Below are 21434 nucleotides of genomic sequence, written 5' to 3'. Positions count from 1 at the left end.
CATATACTTGGTATGTATATGCAGTTGGAACAGGTGGCATTTCAGAGGTGAAGAGAATAAGTGGGGGAACGAGAAGTGGATTATGTAGGTTTGATTAAGCTAGTGTGTGCTAAGAATTTTGTGGGTGGTCAGAAATGAGAACATTAAGGGATGTAAAAAAGGATTAGAACACGGCAAATGAAGTCAGGCACTTCATCCATACCAAATTAACCTTGGCAATGAATTCATTGGTAGTCTAGCTCCAGTTACTTTTGTTTGTTTGTTGTTTTTATATTTATTAAATTTTTCAGTTACTTTTTTACCTTTCAAAGTTAGGAAGAAGAAAAAAAGGACTTTTTAATAAGGTTAGTCTGCTGATACACCAAAAAAACCTAGAGTAGAAATGGACTGTGGCATGGAGAGAAGTTCCTGATTCTGTGCTTGAAATCAAGGATTGTTTAAATACTAATGTTCTTGTTTCTGCTGTAGTCCACACTCATTGTTTAAATTCTAAATCCTGTTATAGTCTCCCCGAATAGATTTACGATGCCCTGTTTTTTTGTGTTTTTGTTTGTTTGTTTGTTTGTTTTTTAAGATTATATATTTTATTTTGAGAGAGAGAAAGAGAGCATGTGCATGGTGGGGGAAGGGCCGAGGGAGTCTGAAATGGACTCCATTGAGCTTGGAGCCCTAGGTGGGGCTCAATCTCTCTACCCTGAGATCACGACCTCAGCAGAAACCAAGAATCCAATGCTCAACCGACTGTGCCATCCAGGCACCCCAATCCTGTTTTTTGATAATCTTGTTTAATTTCCTGTTCCATGCTTTCTGACTATCTCCTGGATTTCAGACCTCTCCTTATTGTACTCATAAATTACCTGAGTTTTCAGTCTTCTGTCCAAACAACCTATATTCCTCATCTTTAGTCCATTCTGTTCTTTGAGGTCTGTGTATATTTGTACTAGATTGCTGCCACCATAAGTCTTCTAGTCATAGGCTGGTGCCGGTCATGTGCATTCTGCTTTAAGTCTGTCATAAGGTCCTTGCACTAGATTCATAGGTTTTGCCACTCACATCCATATAGTACCCACTATACTCTCCTTGTTTGTATTACTTGGTGCTGCCTGGTTCCCTTTCCAAGAGCATGTAGGGACAAATTAGTTTGTACTTCTATTTCAGTTTTTTTTTTAATTATTATTATTTAGAAATGAAATGCCAAAAATTTCTAAGGACAGTGGTTTTATGACCAACCAGAGGTTCAGAGCCAAAGGAGGTCTAAATCTTCTTTCAAATTATGTGAGAATCAGATTTTCAGAAGTCAATGTGTATTAAAACCATACAAAGATCCTTTAGTTTAGATTCTGGACTCAGAACACTAAAGGCAGGGTTTTTGTTTTCTTTTGTTTACTAATTAAAGCTTTGGCATAACTCAAAAGTCGTGAGTTATGTAAGAAATTATTCATTGTGTAAGAAATTATTCATGAATGTCCCACTCATTGCAGGACAACCAGCATTGTTTGATAAGCCAACTAAATACAAGCCACATCTCCTACCATATGGTATACCAAAACATGCCCACAAATCTCCCAGATGTCTAGGAAGAGTTAGTGCCACTTCTAAAGAGAACCATTGATTTAGACTATTCCATTTTCAATTTTTGGGATTGGGAATGAACCCACAGAACATGAGAATGCTCAAAACCTGAGCAAAATTAGCAAAAAGGAGAGGGAATGACTATTGGGTAGGCATCCACCGGGGTGTGCCACAAGAAACAGGCTAGACAATATTCTATAAGGTCCTTTCTAGCTAGAGAGTTGAAACTATTTAATGTCACAAAATGCGATATAAGTTTATTTGTGTGTATAATCATGGATAATGGATATTTACATTACATATATTCATAAATCATGATTCAAAATTTTAAGGACAGATTCTTCAATTGCTAAATATAATAGGTAGAAGAACTTCTCTTAAATATAAAAGATACACAATCAAGATATTTAAATCTAAGCTTGCAAAGAATGAAAAGATGTCATGTGGCATTTTAGAATAATATTAATTTGGGCTAAAATTGTTCAATGTTTAATGTAAGATACTACCATTTTTGGTATTATTGAGAACAAATGAAGTCAACACTATTTAATTCAAATTTACCTAATTAAAAATTAAAACTACACATTATTTTGTATCTCATTTCTTTCTGAGAAAGGGATATAAATAAAATCTCTTATCCTTTCTCATTTGGCTGTTATAATGGATGATCAGGAATCACCTCTGAAGTTTCTAGCATAGTCAATGGGTCCAGTATGTTTGGTAGATATTTGCTTCATAAATAATTAAATGGTTTTAATGAAACATTTCAGAAAAGATTATGTAGATCTAATGTAAGGTTATTTTATTATTAATAGTTTTAATACTGAAAACAAATTTTTCTATGTATTTTTCTGAGTTCTTTTACTCTAGATTATCTTACATGGATTAATACATACTTTTTTATATGAAATACATTTATATAATGATGATAGATGACTATGAATTAGTAATCATTAAAAGAACAGGCTTTTCTATATCTTGCTATCATTCTGGTTGTTCGCTTTCTCATGTTTTTGTTGTTCTTTTTGCAGGGATTCGATAAACAAGTGGATGTGTCATATATTGCCAAACATTACAACATGAGCAAAAGCAAAGTTGACAACCAATTCTATAGTGTGGAAGTCGGAGACTCAACCTTCACAGTTCTCAAGCGCTACCAGAATTTGAAGCCTATTGGCTCTGGGGCTCAGGGAATAGTTTGGTAAGTGGAATATATATATATATATATATATATATATATATATATATTTATTTATTTATTTATTTATTGAAGTATAATTAGCATACAGTGTTTTATTAGTTTCAGGTCTACAACATATTCAACAATTCTGTACATTACTCTGCTCACCGTGATAAGTGTAGTTACCATCTGTCACCAATTGTTACTACATACAATGTACTACATACATTGTTACTACAATCTATTCACCCTATTTCCTATGTTGTACTTTTCATCTCTGTGACTTCTTTATTTTATAACTGTACTTTTAATCCCCTTTATCTATTTCACCCATTCCCCCCACCCACCTCTCCCCTCTGACAACTACCAGTTTGTTCTCTGTATTTAAGAATCTGGTTTTTGGTTGTTTGTCTCTTTGTTTTGCTTTTTAGATTCCACATGTGAGTAGAATCATATGGTATTTATCTTTCTCTGACTTATTTCACTTGTATTTTTAAAAGGAATAATGCTGTGTATGTCAACTAGCCACAAACACACACACAAACATAAATAAATAGAATGATTTGAGATGGGAAGAATACTTTCTATCAAAGAAAAATAAAATTTTGAGCATTATTTGTAATTCATTACCCATTTACTAAAAATATGTACAACTTTTGCTGGTGACTAGTCTTTCTACTCACCAAAAATGTCCATTACACAACAACCATGGAGAAACAAAACCAGAGGTTTTCTAGCTGTTGCTAATACATTTAGAAATTGTATTTGGATGTTTTCACAGCAAGAAATGAGGGGATATGTGTTAAGATAACAAGCAAATAGAATTCCCTGCACTCTAAGGAAGTATAAATGATATCTCAAATGTTCCTGTCACTTTTAAAGATCAATATTTAAAATTCAGTTACCTATTAGAAAAAGTGGTATTTAAAAATGTCTGTTGTATGTTTCCAAAATGGAAAGATAGAATCTGGGCTCCGTTAGTAACCATTATTTTATGACATTTTTGAGTGGCAATTTGAAATGATGACAAATCAAAACCTGATTACCTGTCATAAAATTCTTGCAAAAGTGATGATATCAAATTGATAAGCATTTATTTTATGTAGTTTTAACTTGCAGTGTAACCACCAAATGTATTTAGTATGAACTTATTAGCATAATAATTTTCAACTTGATGATTCATACCTATAAGTGAAAATTTAGCACATGCACCATAAATATGTATATTTACTTATAGAAGATATTTACTTAGTTCAATATATTTATTTATTATATAAATTACTGCTACATTAGTAATGTCCATTTAGAAACACGAACACTTTTAAAGGATGAGCTAAAGGTGAAATAAACATTATTTAAAAACATTTTATTTACAACTTTTTTTCACTCATTTGATACAATGTAATTTTGATGATAGCAATGTGGTAGTAGTAGTGCTCATTATTTTTTTAAACTTTCATTTTATATTTCATAAAAAAGTTTAAAATCTGGTTCATTTCATTTTTTATTTTTCTAAGAGTTTTTTTTAGAGCAAAATGGTTCACAGCAATATTGAGAGGAAGGTACAGAGATTTTCCGTATTCCTCTATATTCCTCCTACCTCCACACATGCATAGCCTCCCCCATCATCAACATCCCCCACAGAAGTGGTACATTTATTATAAATGATGAACCTACATTGATACATCATAATTACCAAAGCCCAGAGTTTACCTTACGATTTATTCTTGGTGTTGTACTTTCTGTGGGTTTAGACAAATGTTAAGATGATATGTATCCATTATTATAGTATCATACAGAGTATTTCCACTGCCCTAAAAATCCTCTATACTCCACATGTTCATCCCTCCTCTTACTCCCAAATTCTGGCAACCATTGATCTTTTTACTGTTTCCATAGATTTTAAAGATTACTTTTATTTATTTATTTATTTATTTATTTATTTATTTATTTATTTATGAGAGGGGGTGGGGAGAGAGAACAAGAGCAGTGGGGAGGAGCAGAGGGAGAGGGAGAAGCAGACTTCTTGCTCACCAGGGAGCCTGAGGCAGGACTCCATTCCAGGATGTGGAGATCATGACCCAAGCTCAAGGCAGACACTTAACTGACTGAGCCACCCAGGTGCCCCATTATTGTTTCCATAGATTTGCCTTTTCCAGTATGCTATATTGTTGGAATATAATGTAGCCTTTTTAGTTGGCTTTTTTCACTTAGTAATATGCACTTCAGGTTCTTGCACGTCTTTTCATAGACTGATAGCTCATTACTTTTTATCACTGAATATTTCATTGTCTAGTAATGCCACAGTTTATCCATTCACCTACTTTAGGACATTTTGGTTCATTCCAGGTTTTAGTAATTATAAATAAATATCTTGATGCTTTCAATATCCATGTACAAGTTTTTGTGTGGATATAAATTTTAAAGGTTCACTTCATTTTCATAACTGTTTTTTAAAAAACTTTATTATTTATGTTAATTACCACACATTACATCGTTTTTTTTGTTATTATGTTATGTTAATCACCATACATTACATCATTAGTTTTTGACGTAGTGTTCCATGATTCATTGTTTGCGTATAACACCCAGTGCTCCATGCAGAACGTGCCCTCTTTAATACCCATCACCAGGCTAACCCATCCCCCCACCCCCCTAGAACCCTCAGTTTGTTTCTCAGAGTCCATAGTCTCTCATGGTTCATCTCCCCCTCTGATTTCCCCCCCTTCATTCTTCCCCTCCTGCTATTTTCTTCTTCTTTTTTTTTAACATATAATGTATTATTTGTTTCAGAGGTGCAGTTCTGTGATTCAACAGTCTTGCACAATTCACAGTGCTCACCATAGCACATACCCTCCCCAATGTCCATCACCCAGCCACCCCATCCCTCCCATCCCCCTCCACTCCAGCAACCCTCAGTTTGTTTCCTGAGATTAGGAATTCCTCATATCAGTGAGGTCATGTGATACATGTCTTTCTCTGTTTGGCTTATTTCACTCAGCATAATACCCTCCAGTTCCATCCACATTGTTGCAAATGGCAAGATTTCATTCCCTTTGATGGCTGCATAATATTCCATTGTATATGTATACCACATCTTCTTTATCCATTCATCTGTTGATGGACATCTGGGCTATTTCCACAGCTTGGCTATTGGTGGATATTGCTGCTATAAACATCGGGGTGTACGTACCCCTTTGGTTCCTATATTTGTATCTTTGGGGTAAATACCCAGTAGTGCAATTGCTGGGTCGTATGATAGCTCTATTTTCGACTTTTTGAGGAACCTCCATACTGTTTTCCAGAGTGGCTGCACCAGCTTGCATTCCCACCAACAGTGTACGAGGGTTCCCCTTTCTCCACATCCCTGCCAACATCTGTCATTTCCTGACTTGTTAATTTTAGCCATTCTGACTGGTGTGAGGTGGTATCTCATTGAGGTTTTGATTTGGATTTCCCTGATGCCGAGCAATGTTGAGCACTTTTTCATGTGTCTGTTGGCCATTTGGATGTCTTCTTTGGAGAAATGTTTGTTCATGTCTTCTGCCCATTTCTTGATTGGATCATTTGTTCTTTGGGTGTTGAGTTTGATAAGTTCTTTATAGATTTTGGATACTAGCCCTTTATCTGACATGTCATTTGCAAATATCTTCTCCCATTCTGTCGGTTGTCTTTTGGTTTTGTTGACTGTTTCTTTTGCTGTGCAAAGCTTTTTATCTTGATGAAGTCCCAATAGTTCATTTTGCCCTTGCTTCCCTTGCCTTTGGCGATGTTTCTAGGAAGAAGTTGCTGCGACTGAGGTCAAAGAGGTTGCTGCCTGTGTTCTCTTTTAGGATTTTGATGGACTCCTGTCTCACATTTAGGTCTTTCAACCATTTTGAGTCTATTTTTGTGTGGTGTAAGGAAATGGTCCAGTTTCATTCTTCTGCATGTGGCTGTCCAATTTTCCCAACACCATTTGGTGAAGAGACTCTCTTTTTTCCATGGGACATTCTTTCCTGCTTTGTCGAAGATTAGTTGACCATACAGTTGAGGGTCCATTTCTGGGCTCTGTATTCTGTTCCATTGATCTATGTGTCTGTCTTTGTGCCAGTACCATACTGTCTTGATGATGACAGCTTTGTAATAGAGCTTGAAGTCTGGAATTGTGATGCCACCAGCTTTGCTTTTCTTGTTCAACATTCCTCTGGCTATTTGGGGTCTTTTCTGGTTCCATACAAATTTTAGGATTATTTGTTCCATTTCTTTGAAAAAAGTGGGTGGTATTTTGATAGGGATTGCATCAAATGTGTAGATTGCTCTAGGTAGCATTGACATCTTCACGATATTTGTTCTTCCAATCCATGAGCATAGAACGTTTTTCCATTTCTTTGTGTCTTCCTCAATTTCTTTCATGAGTATTTTATAGTTTTCTGAGTACAGATTCTTTGCCTCTTTGGTTAGATTTATTCCTAGGTATCTTATGGTTTTGGGTGCAATTGTAAAAGGGATTGACTCCTTAATTTCTCTGTCTTCTGTCTTGTTGTTGGTGTATAGGAATGCCACTGACTTCTATGCATTGATTTTATATCCTGCCACTTTACTGAATTCCTGTATGAGTTCTAGCAGTTTTGGGGTGGAGTCTTTTGGGTTTTCCACATAAAGTATCATATCATCTGCAAACAGTGAGAGTTTGACTTCTTCTTTGCCGATTTGGATGCCTTTGATTTCTTTTTGTTGTCTGATTGCTGTGGCTAGGACTTCTAATACTATGTTGAATAGCAGTGGTGATAGAGGACATCCCTGCCGTGTTCCTGACCTTAGGGGGAAAGCTCTCAATTTTTCCCCATTGAGAATGATATTCGCTGTGAGTTTTTCATAGATGGCTTTTATGATATTGAGGTATGTACCCTGTATCTCTATACTCTGAAGAGTTTTGATCAAGAAACGATGCTCTACTTTGTCAAATGCTTTTTCTGCATCTATTGAGAGGATCATATGGTTCCTGTTCTTTCTTTTATTAACGTATTGTATCACATTGATTGATTTGCGGCTGTTGAACACTGGAGCCCAGGGATAAATCCCACTTGGTCATGGTGAATAATCCTTTTAATGTACTATTGGATCCTATTGGCTAGTATTTTGGTGAGAATTTTTGCATCCATGTTCCTCAAGGATATTGGTCTGTAATTCTCCTTTTTGATGGGGTCTTTGTCTGGTTTTGGGATCAAGGTCATGGTGGCCTCATAAAACGAGTTTGGAAGTTTTCCTTCCATATTTCTATTTTTTGGAACAGTTTCAGAAGAATAGGTATTAATTCTTCTTTAAATGTTTGGTAGAATTCCCCTGAGAAGCCATCTGGCCCTGGGGTTTTGTTTTTTGGGAGATTTTTGATAACTGCCTCAATTTCCTTAGTGGTTCTAGGTCTGTTCAGGTTTTCTATTTCTTCCTGGTTCAGTTTTGGTAGTTGATACATCTCTAGGAATGCATCCATTTCTTCCAGATTATCTAATTTGCTGGCATAGAGTTGCTCATAATATGTTCTTATAATTGTTTGTATTTCTTTGGTGTTGGTTGTGATCTCTCTTCTTTCATTCATGATTTTATTTATTTGGGTCCTTTCTCTTTTCTTTTTGATAAGGCTGGCCAGGGGTTTATCAATCTTATTAATTCTTTCAAAGAACCAGGTCCTAGTTTCATTGATCTGTTCTACTGTTCTTTTGGTTTCTATTTTATTGATTTCTGCTCTGATCTTTATTACTTCTCTTCTCCTGCTGGGTTTAGGCTTTATTTGCTGTTCTTTCTCCAGCTCCTTTAGGTGTAGGGTTAGGTTGTGTATTTTTTTTCTTTAAAGATTTTATTGATTTATTTGACAGAGAGAGACACAGTGAGAGAGGGAACACAAGCAGGGGGAGTGGGAGAGGGAGAAGCAGGCTTTCCGCTGAGCAGAGAGCCCGATGTGGGGCTCGATCCCAGGACTCTGGGATCATTATCTGAGCCGAAGGCAGACGCTTAGCGACTGAGCCACCCAGGCGCCCGTAGGTTGTGTATTTGAGACCTTTCTTGTTTCTTGAGAAAGGCTTCTTTGCTATATACTTTCCTCTTAGGACTGCCTTTGCTGCATGCCAAAGATTTTGAACAGTTGTGTTTTCCTTTTCATTGGTTTCCATGAATTTTTTAAATTCTTCTTTAATTTCCTGGTTGACCCATTTGTTCTTTATTAGGATGCTCTTTAGCCTCCATGTATTTGAGTTCTTTCCGACTTTCCTCTTATGACTGAGTTCTAGTTTCAAAGCATTATGGTCTGAAAATATGCAGGGAATGATCCCAATCTTTTGGTACCAGGTGAGACCTGATTTGTGACCTAGGATGTGATCTATTCTGGAGTATATTCCATGGGCACTAGAGAAGAATGTGTATTCTGTTGCTTTGGGATGGAATGTTCTGAATATATCTGTGAAGTCCATTTGGTCCAGTGTGTCATTTAAAGTCTTTATTTCCTTGTTGATCTTTTGCTTAGATGATCTGTCCATTTCAGTGAGGGGGGTGTTAAAATCCCCTACTATTATTATATTGTTGTCGATGTGTTTCTTTGCTTTTGTTATTAACTGGCTTATATAATTGGCCGGGCCCATGTTAGGGGCATAGATATTTACAATTGTTAGATCTTCTTGTTGGCTAGACCCTTTAAGTAGGATATAGTGTCCTTCCTCATCTATTATTATAGTCTTTGGTTTGAAATCTAATTTGTCTGATATAAGGATTGCCACCCCAGCTTTCTTTTGGTGTCCATTAGCATGGTAAATGGTTTTCCACCCCCTCACTTTCAATCTGGGGGTGTCTTTGGGTCTAAAATGAGTCTCTTGCAGACAGCATATCAATGGGTCTTGTTTTTTTATCCAATCTGATAGCCTGTGTCTTTTGACTGGGACATTTAGCCCATTTACATTGAGGGTAACTATTGAAAGATATGAATTTAGTGCCACTGTATTGCCTGTAAGGTGACTGTTACTGTATATTGTCTGTGTTCCTTTCTGGTCTGTGTTGGTTTCAGGCTCTCTCTTTGCTTAGAGGACCCCTTTCAATATTTCTTGTAGGGCTGGTTTCGTGTTTGCAAATTCCTTTAGTTTTTGTTTGTCCTGGAAGCTTTTTATCTCTTCTTATATTTTCAGTGACAGCCTAGCTGGACATAGTATTCTTGGCTGCATATTTTTCTCATTTAGTGCTCTGAATATAATACGCTAGTCCTTTCTGGCCTGCCAGGTCTCTGTGGATAGGTCTGTTGCCAATCTAATGTTTCTACCATTGTAGGTTACAGATATCTTGTCCCGAGCTGCTTTCAGGATTTTCTCTTTGTCTCTGAGACTCGTAAGTTTTACTATTAGATGTCAGGGTGTTGACCTATTTTTATTGATTTTGAGGGGGGTTCTCTGTGCCTCCTGGGTTTTGATGCCTGTTTCCTTCCCCAAATTAGGGAAGTTCTCTGCTATAATTTGCTCCAATATACCTTCTGCCCCTCTCTCTCTTTCTTCTTCTGGGATCCCAATTATTCTAATATTGTTTCGTCTCATGGTATCACTTATCTCTCGAATTCTGCCCTTGTTATCCAGTAGTTGTTTATTTCTCTTTTTCTCAGCTTCTTTATTTTCCATCATTTGGTCCTCTATATCACTAATTCTCTCTTCTGCCTCTTTTATACTAGCGGTTAGAGCCTCCATTTTTGATTGCACGTTATTAATAGCCTTTTGGATTTCGACTTGGTTAGATTTTAGTTCTTTTATTTCTCCAGAAAGAGTTTCTCTAGTAACGTTCATGCTTTTTTCAAGCCCAGCTAGTATCTTTAAAATTGTCATTCTGAACTCTAGTTCCAACATCTTACTAATCTCCATATTGATTAGGTCCCCGGCAGTCAGTACTGGCTCCTATTCTTTTTTTGATGTGATTTTTTCCATCTTGTCATTTTGTCCAGAGGAGAACAGATGAATGAGAGAACAAAATGCTAACAGGGTAACAATGACCCCAGAAAAATATACACTAAACAAATCAGAAGAGACCTGAAACCAGGGGAAAAGAAAGAGAAAGAAAGAAAAAAGAAAAAAAAAAAGAAAAAGATTAAAAAAAAAGAATATGATCAAATATGATCAGGTTGGTGCATAGATCAGTGCCACACACTAGATTTTGGGCGTATTTTGGTCTGTTAGAAGAAAGTGCCTCCCAAAATTTTAAAGAAAGAAAAACTTATATATGTACAAAAATAAGGGTAAATACGATGAAGGGATGGAATATGACTGTAAAGATGAAAATTATAAAAGATTTTATAAAAGGAATTGATAAGATAAGAAGTTGGTTGAAAAAAGAAAGAAGAGGAATTAAGAAAAAAAAATGGAGAGAATGTGATCAGGCAGTAGACGAGAACAAAGCCATACACTAGAGATTTAGGGTATATTTTGGTCTGTTAGAAGAAACTGTATCTCAAAATTTTAGAGAGATAACAACTTTTCTATATATATATATATATATATATATATATATATATATACCAAAAATAAGGGTAACTACTATGAAGGGATAGAATATGACTCTAAAAATGAAAAATAAAAAAGATTTTTAAAAAAGGGATTGATAAGATGTTGGCTGAAAAAGGGAAAAAGAAAAATTCAAAAAAAGAAAAGAAAAGAAAAAAAGAAGTAAAAAAATTAACTTTGAAAGACTAAAGAATCAGGGGGAAAAAGCCATGAATTCTTTTAATTTTTTTTTTATGTATGTTAATCACCATACATTGCATCATTAGTTTTTGATGTGGTGTTCCATGATTCATTCATTCTTTGCATATAACACCCAGTGCTCCATGCAGAATGTGCTCTCTTTAATACCCATCACCAGGCTAACCCTTCCTCCCACCCGCCTCCCTTCTAGAACCCTCAGTTTGTTTTTCAGAGTCCATAGTCTTTCATGGTTCGTCTCCCTCTCCGATTTCCTCCCCTTCATTCTTCCCCTCCTGCTATCTTCTTCTTCTTCTTCTTCTTTTTTTTTTTTAACATATAATGTATTATTTGCATCAGAGGTGCAGACCTGTGATTCAACAATCTTGCACAATTCACAGCGCTCACCATAGCACACACTCTCCCCAATTTCTATCACCCAGCCAACCCATCCATCCCACCCCCCACCACTCCAGCAACCCTCAGTTTGTTTCCTGAGATTAAGAATTCCTCATATCAGTGAGGTCATATGATACATGTCTTTCTCTGATTGACTGATTTCGCTCAGCATAATACCCTCCAGTTCCATCCACGTCATTGCAAATGGCAAGATTTCATTCTTTTTGATGGCTGCATAATATACCATTGTATATGTATACCACATCTTCTTTATCCATTCATGTGTCGATGGACATCTTGGCTCTTTCCACAGTTTGGCTATTGTGGACATAAAGCCATGAATTCTATGTGCAGTATTCCCCTAGCACTGGAGTTCTGCCGTTCTCATTGATCGGTAAACTTGGTCTTGGCTGGCTGTTCTTGCTGATCTTCTGGGGGAAGGGCCTGTTGCCGTGGTTCCCAAATGTCTTTGCTGGAGGTGGAATTGCCCCACCCTTGCCAGTCTGGGCTAAGTAATCTGCATGGGTTTGCTCTCGGGAGCTTTTGTTCCCTGCAAGCTTTCTGTACAGCTTTGGAGGACAAGAGTGAAAATGGCAGCCTCCCAATCTCTGCCCCAGAGGAGCCGAGAACTCGGGGCCCCACTCCTCAGTGATCCCCCAGAGAAAAGCAGTCAGTCACTCCCATCTCCCCGGTCTCTGGCCGCACTCCGTGCTCACCCGGCCTGTGACTAAGCGTTTCTGTCTCTGGCATACGACCCCGTGTGGAGTCTCCAAACCCAGCAGATCCCTGTGGTGCAGTCCCGTGCTGCTCCTCCCTGGGGAGGAAGGGAGTCTCCCCGGATCTGCCACTTGTTGGGTCCCTGCTGGAAGAGCAGTAGCGCGACTGTGCTGCGGATCATGGTTTATTGCAACCCCAAGCTCAGAGCCCACTCCTTGGCTCTGTCTCTGCAGCCGGCTTCTCTGCTCCAATACCTGGGAGCTCTGCCGCACTCAGGCATCCCCGGTCTTTCTGTGACCCCGAGGGTCCTGAGACCACACTGTCCCAGCGAGGCTTCCACCCCCTGCTAAGCCACTGGAGCGACATCCCTCAGTGGAGCCGACTTCTAAAAGTTCAGATTTTGTGCTCCGTGGCTCTATCACTTGCCAGAAGCGGCCAACGGAGGCCCCCTCCCCCGCTGTCTATCCTCCTGAATATCACCTCTGATTCACTTCTCTGCACGTCCTACCTTCCAGAAAGTGGTCGCTTTTCTGTTCAGAGAGTTGCTGCTATTTTTTTCTTCGATCTCCTGTTGAGTTCGTAGTTGTTCAGAATGGTTTGATCCCTATCTAGATGAATTCCTGGGACCAGACGAAATTTAGGTCTCCTACTCCTCCGCCATCTTGCTCCTCCCGCTTGATAACTGGTTTTAAGTTCACTCTCAATGCTTAGTCAATGCAAATGGCAGCAATGCATGGTTGGTGCCCTTCTAAATAATATACTAGCTTTTAAACCTGATTTATGAAATATACCAAAGCCTTTATTGAAATTTACTTAATAATTATCTAATGTCAATCAGTAGTTGCTTTTGCTACTAAAAAAATGGAACAGTTTAATATTTTTAACAATGGACCAAACATTTCATTTCAAAGATATTTAAACAGGTAAAGAAATTCTTATTTTTGGTTTTTATTTATTTATTAGTTATGGTGCAGGTATGAGGTGAACCTCTTTGTGGCACAAAATAATTTCATGGCATGGTAGGCAGAACAATGGTCCCCCAAAGATGTCTAGACTCTAACCCTCCAGAGTCCTTGACTGTATTATTTTATGTGGCAAGAGGGACTCTGTGGATGTGATTAAGGTTAAGGGCCTTAAAATGGGGAGTTTATCCTGAGATATCCAGGAGAGATCAATCTAATCGTATGAAAGGCAGAAGAGTGGGTCAGAAAGATGCAATGGGAAAGAAGAGATAAGAGATTTAAAACATGAGAAAGACTTACTTTATTGTTGCTAGCTTTGAAGATAGAGGAAGAAGGTCATGAGTCAAGGAATGGGCTAGCTTCCAGAAGGTGGGAATGGCTATCAGCTACCCATCAACAAGAATATAGAGGCTGCATTAGAGTCATGAAACCACAAGGAATTGGAATCTCCCAAGAAACCGAAATGAGCATGAAAACAGATTCTTTTCTAGCACCTCCAGAAAGGAGCGAGTCTGCTAAAATCTTGACTTTAGCCTGGTGAGGCCCATGTAAGGACTTCGGACCTGCAGAACTGTCAGATAATAAATTTGTGTTTTTAAGTAGTTAAGTTTGTGGAGGTTTGTTGTGGCAGCAATACTAATACAGATGGTATAATAAAGATTCTACTGCAGATAAATGCTACAAATCTCCTAGAGCAGCAAAATGAACTATAATGTTTTCAGAGGAAAGAATTTAGGGTGCTACTGTCAATCCCCTTCAAACTATGAAACTTCCCTTTTCCTTTCAAACATTTTTTACCCTAGGTAATATGAGACTAATTGCTAAAGGGGGATAATGTGTGTTTAGGATGGACCAGTATTAATTTGTTTATTAAATATTAGTAATTTTAATTTCCTTTCTACATTACAATATATGTTTATATTTTCTGCATTCCCCTATATGTCTTTTATACCACGTGGGGAGTGGGAACCCTATTTAGGAGATCATTGTATTTATGAACAACTTTCAAAATGTAATAGAAAATAAGACAAAAAGAAAAAAATTTTATGAAGGAGGAGAGACGGGAAATGGAGAAAGCAGAGGAATTTCTCATTATCTTTCTTTAAGGGAAAATTGTAGAACATACGAAAGTTTTCCTACATCTCTCAGTTCATACTCATTGGGACTGTTTTATTTTCCTTTAAATAAAACTGCCACAGAAAATGAGGACACTAGCGAAAGGAAGCTAATAGATCTTTAATGATTGAAAAATAGACCCAAAGCAGCATTTTTCTCAAGAAGTTAACAGACTGTACCAGAAACATCTGAAAATCTACTAAAAATTTTGTGATATGTTTTTAGGACATTTTGGGTCTCTATTTCTTCTTGTACAGGGCAGAAATCATCTTAGATCTTTGGTATACTAACTGAAATAGACTTCAATAAATAAAATGTCCTTGAGTAAAATTTTTAATCCAGTTTTACAACAAATTTATCAGCAATTTATCAGTAAGGACACCTGAATTCCAAAATGTTAGCCTTGGAGTTTCCTGGGATTATTATTAGTCTTTTGGTTTATAGCTGAGGGAAATAAAGTTAGCAAAGACAAAGATGAAAGGACAGAAATAGGATGGCATATTCCTCTTCCTCATCTTCCAGTTCATGACTCTATGTGCACAGACACCACAATTCCAGCACATTCCTTTCTGGACATGAATATGGTTGTCCCTTCCTTGTCCCTCTTTCTCAACCTAGCTTTGAGATATCTTTATTTATCATGACTTAGGCTAATAGTATACTATCTCTCTTGAAGATCTATTCTTGTATGAATTTGTCCTCTCTATCTTCAGCCTTTAATTTAATTTCCTTTTTATTGCCTTTTGTCACTGGTGAGTTTATCCACGTCTCCTACATCAAACACACATCCATTCTCAGACATGTTTCTAAAGTCGGGGCACCTGGGTGGCTCAGTCGATAAGTGTCTGCCTTCGGCTCAGGTCGTGATCACAGGGTCCTGGGATCGAGCCCCGCATCGGGCTTCCTGCTCCATGGGAAGCCTGCTTCTCCCTCTCCCACTCCCCCTGCTTGTGTTCCCTCTCTTGCTGTGTCTCTCTCTGTCAAATAAATAAATAAAAAATCTTTAAAAAAAAATAAAATCCACAGACCATTCCTCTGTTCATGAAAACTCAAATTTGTGTATTTTGAATGACCCATACAATCCTGAGTATAGTGACTGGGAAAAATTGGAAATTGGGAGTATCTGGGGACCTTGGGTGTGGGAGGCAGACAATCTGAAACAGATGATTCATTTATTTTGCTTTATTTTCTTTAGAACAGGAATAAAACAAAAGGGATGTTTATCATCAATTTTTTTTTTTTGCATGTGCCACTACAAAATTTTGTGTGTTTGTGTAATAAGGATTTTGCTTTTCAAGTGCAAATGTTGGCATATTGGTACTTAACGTTTGAAATGGAGTCTCATTTCTACTGTTTCAGTTACCTTAAATTTATTATTGGGTTCTTATACTTTCTTTCCTCTCTTTGGATTGCTTCACTGCTTACTTACTATCAGGGGGAACAAACAGGCAATACTATAATATCTTCAAAAGGAATTAATCACTACTATGCTATTTTTTCATTCACCATGGATGATGGACCAACAATGTCATTTTTGAGAATCCTTAAATAAAATCTAATGGGAAATATTTTGGAATAAATGGAAATTTTATTCCTACCTCTGAGGAAAAAAAAATAAAGATTATCTATTGTAACAGAAAGATACAACAACTGAGCAGGGTCCAAGATGGCAGTGTAGGAAGGTCCTGAACTTACTTCCTCCAATGGACTTCCAAGTCTACACCTACATAAGGATCATTTTCCTCTAGAAAAGATCTGAAAACTAGATGAACTGTTCTCTACAGTAAAGGATAAAAGGACCACATCGAGAATGGTAGGAGAGGCAGATACGATCTTGCAAAACCCCACCCCCAGTGCAGCAACACTCAATAAGGAGGGATCTCACCACATAGGCACATCTCCCAGAGGAGTAGAGGGTTGGTGTCCCACACTGGGCACCCTGGCCCATGGGATGTGCACCAGAAAGATGAACCCCCAGAATGTCTGGTTTGGAAAACCAATGAGGCTGATGTCTGGGGATCCCAAAGTGCCATAGGAAACTGAGGTTCACATCTTGGAAGGCTCATGTGTGGTCTTGCTCTCCCCAAGATCCAGTGAATAAACAGCAGTTTGAAAAATACCTAGAATATATGTGAGGGAAATTCATTTGCTGCTTTGAGGTCATTGGCTGGAGGGTTGGGGGCAGCTGAGATTCTCCCTGGAGTCAGAGGCACTGACAGATGCCATTGTTATACTCTCCACACCAACTGCTAGCACAAGCAGGTAGGCTTGGACATGGCGTCATGGCTGGAACAGGTTGGGGTAAGAACTTAGAGCACTTGCTGAAACTGGAGAGCACAAGCAGTTGCAACTCTCCCCTGTTCCCTGGCTGGGGCGCACAAGAACAAGCCGTCATGGCATCCTTCCATGTTCTGCCTAAAGACAGTGCGTGCACTGACAAGGCTCTCTCTTGCTGTATCACTGAAGCCTGCGGGCATGTGTAAACAAGACATTTTCTTCCTGTTTTTCTGAAGCAGGCAGGCATACCCTCCCTACTATACTCTTCAGCTGCCTTGCTAGAGCCAGGGGGCATGTGCAATCTACACAGGGGATATCCCTTGATCACCTGACCCTGGTGGCCAAGAGGACTGGCATTCCAGAGCTCCATGGGACTGTAACAACCAGAAAGACAGCTCTTGGCAGGCCACCGCCCACAGAGAGGAACACAGACAGCAGACTGAAACACAACTCCGTCTTCCTATGAAAAAGGCCTATTTACTTAGCCTGGAGCTTCAGCCTGAAGGACATGTTTCTGGTTTCCCACACATTTGGAGGTCTAGGAGGTGCTCCTAGGGAGCTTAAGCAGGGAGACACCATCCTTGCACACTCCCTTGACCTTACTATAGCTCAGTATGACTTCCCAGAAAGGAGCTCATATACTCTTCTGGAACCCCCATTGCAATTGTCACCCAGGGGACAGCTCCAGATCTCCTAGTCTGGAGGCTAACAGGGATTACAGTTGTAGACCCACAGGACTGTATATATTTGCACACTCTAAAGCTGCTGCCTGAGGGATTGGTTTCCAATCAGACTGATATCAGGTGCTAAATGAGATTCTTCCCCTTGGATCACTGACTGAAAACATGGGGGTATATCAAGAATAAATCAGGCAGTTTAGACAATCACAAAGGTTCAAGGGACAACTAAAAGCTAGCGCAAGGTTGAATGAGAAGGATCAAGACCGAAAGAGGTAGCTGTTTTGCCAAGTACATAGAAACAGAGAGAGTCAAACAAAATGAGGCAACAGAAATATGTTCTAAATGAAAGAACAAGATAAAAATTCAGAAAAAGACCTAATGATACAGAGATAAGATATACCTGATAAAAAATTCAAAGTAATGGTCATAAAGATGCTCACTGAACTCAGGAAAAGAATGGATGAACATAGTGAGAACTTTAACAAAGAGATAGAAAATGTAAGAAAGTACCAAACAGAAATCACAGAGCTGAAGAATATGACTGAGCTGAAAAATATCCTAGGGGGGGTTCAATAGCAGACTGGATGAAGTTGAAATATGGACCAGCAACTTGGAAGACAAAGCAATAGACTCATCCAGATAGAAGGACAAAAATAAAAAAAAATAAATGAAAATAATTTAAGGGACCTCTGGGGCAATATCAAACAGAATAACATTCACATTATAGGGGTCCAGAAGAAGAGAGAGAGAAAGAGACAGAAAACTTATTTAAAGAAATAATGGCTGAAAACCTCCCTTTCCTGGGGAGGGAAACAGACATCCAGGACCAGGAAGTCCAGAGAATTTCAAATAAAATGAACCCAAAGAGCACCACACCAAGTAATATAATAATTAAATTGCCAACAAGTAAAGGGAGAATCTTAAAAGCATGAAGAGAAAAACAAATTGTTTCATACAAGGGAAACTCCATAAAGCAATCAGCAGATTTCTCAACAGAAACTTTTCAGGCCAGAAGAGAGTGGTACAATATATCCAAAGTGCTGAAAGAAAAAAAAAAAAACAACCAAACAACTTTCAACCAAAAATATGCTACCTGGCAAGATTATTATTCAGATTTGAAGGAGAGATAAAGAGGTTTTTAGAGAAGCAAAAACTAAAGGAGTTCACTACTACCAAACTGGTCTTACAAGAAATAGTAAAGGGACCTCTTTAAGCTGAAAAAAGATGGCAAAAATTAATAACAAGAAAACATATGAAAGTGAAAATCTCACCGGAAATGGTAAGAATACAGGAAATATAGTAGATTAATCACTTCTAAAGCTACTTCAGAAGGTTAAAAGACAAATTAGTAAAATTAACTAAAACTACAATAATTAAGAGACATACACAATAAAAAGATGTAAAATGTGACATCAAAAACAAATTGTCAGGGGAGTAAAAGTGTAGTTTTGGAATGTGTTCAAATTTAAGTTGCTATCAACTTAAAAATAGACTGTTATATAAAAAGGCTGTTATATGTGAGCCTCCTGGTAACCACAAAGCAAAAACTTAAAGTAAATACACAAAAAAAAATAAGAAAGGAATCTAAACATAACATTAAAGAAATCCATCAAGCCACAGGGAAAAGAGAGAAAGAGAACTGCAAAAATGGCCAGAAAACAATAAACAAAATGGCAATAAGCACATACCTATTAGTAATTATTTCAAATGTAAATGGACTGAATTCTCCAATCAAAAGACAGAGTGGCAGAATGGATCTAAAAAAAGACACACTTAGGGGCGCCTGGGTGGCTCAGTCGGTTAAGTGTTTGTCTTGGGATCAAGCTCTATGTTGAGCTCGCTGTTCAGTGGGGAGCCTGCTTCCCCCCTCCACCTGCTTGTGCTCTCTCTCTCTCTCTGTCAAATAAATAAATAAAATCTTAAAAAGAAAAACAGATTTATATGCTGCCTATAAGAGACTCACTTCAGATGTAAGGCACACAGACTGAAAATGAAAATGAAGGGATAGAAAATGATGTTTCATGCAAATGGAAACAAAAAGAAAGCTGGGGTAGCTATACTCTTATCGACAAAATAGACTTTAAAACAGACCGTAATAAAAGATGAAGAAAGACATTATATAATGATAAAGGGGTCAATCCAACAAGAAGATAAAATAGGTATAAATATATATGCAATATTGGAGCACTAAATATGTAAAGCAAATACTAATGGACCTAAAGGTAGAAACTGACAGCAATACAATAATGGTGGGGGATTTTAACACTCAACTTATATCAATGGATGGATCATCCAGACAGAAAATCAATAAGGAAACATCGGCCTTAAATGACATATTAGACCAAATGGACTTAACCTATTTATAAAACATTTCACCCAAAAGCAATGGATACATATCCTTCTCAAGTGCATGTGGAACATTCTTGAGAATAGATGACATATTAGGTCACAAAACAAGTTTCACCCCCAATAAGTTCAAGAAGAGTGAAATCGTATCAAGCATCTTTTCTGACCACAATAGTATGAAACTAATAGTCAATTACAAGAAGACAACTGGAAAAACTGCAACTATGAAGAGATAAAACAACATGTTACTGAACAACTGTGGGGTCATAGAAGAAATTAAAAAATAAATTAAAAATACCTAGAGACAAAAGAAAACAGAAATAAGATATGCCAAAATCTAGAGGATGCAGCAAAAACAATTCTAAGAGAAGAGTTCATAGTATCCACCTAAAGACATGAGAGAAATCTCAAATAAAGAATTTAACTTTTACCTAAAAGAACTAGAAAAAGGAAAACAAATGTAGCCCCAAGTTAATAGAAGGACAGAGATAATAAAGATCAGAGTGGAAATAAATGAAATATAGACTAAGAAGATAATAGAAAAGATCAATGAAACTAAGAACTGGTTCTTTGAAAAGATGAACAAAATTGACAAATTTTTACCCAGATTTATCAAGAAAAAAAGAGAAAGGGCTTAAGTAAGTAAAGTCAGAAATGAAAGAGAAAACTCCACCAAAAAATTGAAGAGGTGGGAAACCTTTCAAATTCATTTTACGAGGACGGTATTACCCTGATACCCAAACCAGAGTAGGACACCACAAAAAAAGAAAATTACAGGCCAATATCCTTGATGAACATAGATGGAAAAATCCTCAACAAAATATTAGCAAACTGAATTCAAACAGAGATAGACAAATGTTTCATGACTTCACTTATATGTGAAATTGAAAAAACAAAACAAACAAAGCAAAACCTGGACTCATTGATACAGAGAACAGATTGGTGTTTGCCAGAAGAAAGGAAGGTTGGGGGATGGGCAAAATGGGTAAGGAGGATTAAGAAGTACAGACTTTCAGTTATAAAATAAGTAAGTCATGGGGATGTAATATACAGCATGGGGAATATAGTCAATAATATTGTATTAACTTTGTAATATGACAGATGGTAACTGGACTTATTGTGATGACCATTTTGCAATGTACACAAATGTCAAATCAATATGTTGTACACTTGAAACTAACATAATATTGTATGTCAACTATACCTTAATAAATTAAAAAAAAAGAAGAAACAATGATTTTGCTTTTCCATGTGAACAAAGACGTCCTCTGTACCTTCCTAGGTGGAACATTGTAATCTAGAAGATACTTTTTTAACAACAATGGTTGGGAGCTAGATGATCAAATATTTCAGAACATTTTTCCAATCATCAGAAGAGGATCTCATTAGGGTTGTTTCCACTACCCGCTCCAGAACAAGAAAAGAACATAAGAACAAATCAACAGCATAGAGTTCACTGTCTTCTCTCACTTCCATCCTACTTTTGCTTGCCAAGCCAAGCAAC

General features: G+C 37.5%; 1 protein-coding gene across 13 annotated transcripts in view; it reads left to right on the top strand.

Moving 5' to 3' along the window:
• The window catches only part of MAPK10 (mitogen-activated protein kinase 10), a 318671-nt gene that overhangs the window by 166337 nt on the left and 130900 nt on the right, over window positions 1–21434 (top strand). For all 13 annotated transcript variants that reach the window (XM_078068890.1, XM_078068894.1, XM_078068897.1 and 10 more), the window contains one exon: window positions 2604–2773. In XM_078068890.1, coding sequence (XP_077925016.1) covers window positions 2604–2773 — 170 coding nt within the window. The remainder of the gene's footprint in view (window positions 1–2603; window positions 2774–21434) is intronic.

The sequence above is a fragment of the Halichoerus grypus genome, chromosome 3 (genome assembly GCF_964656455.1).
Source record: "Halichoerus grypus chromosome 3, mHalGry1.hap1.1, whole genome shotgun sequence".
NCBI lineage: Eukaryota > Metazoa > Chordata > Mammalia > Carnivora > Phocidae > Halichoerus > Halichoerus grypus.
This window is presented reverse-complemented; position numbering and strand designations above follow the sequence as displayed.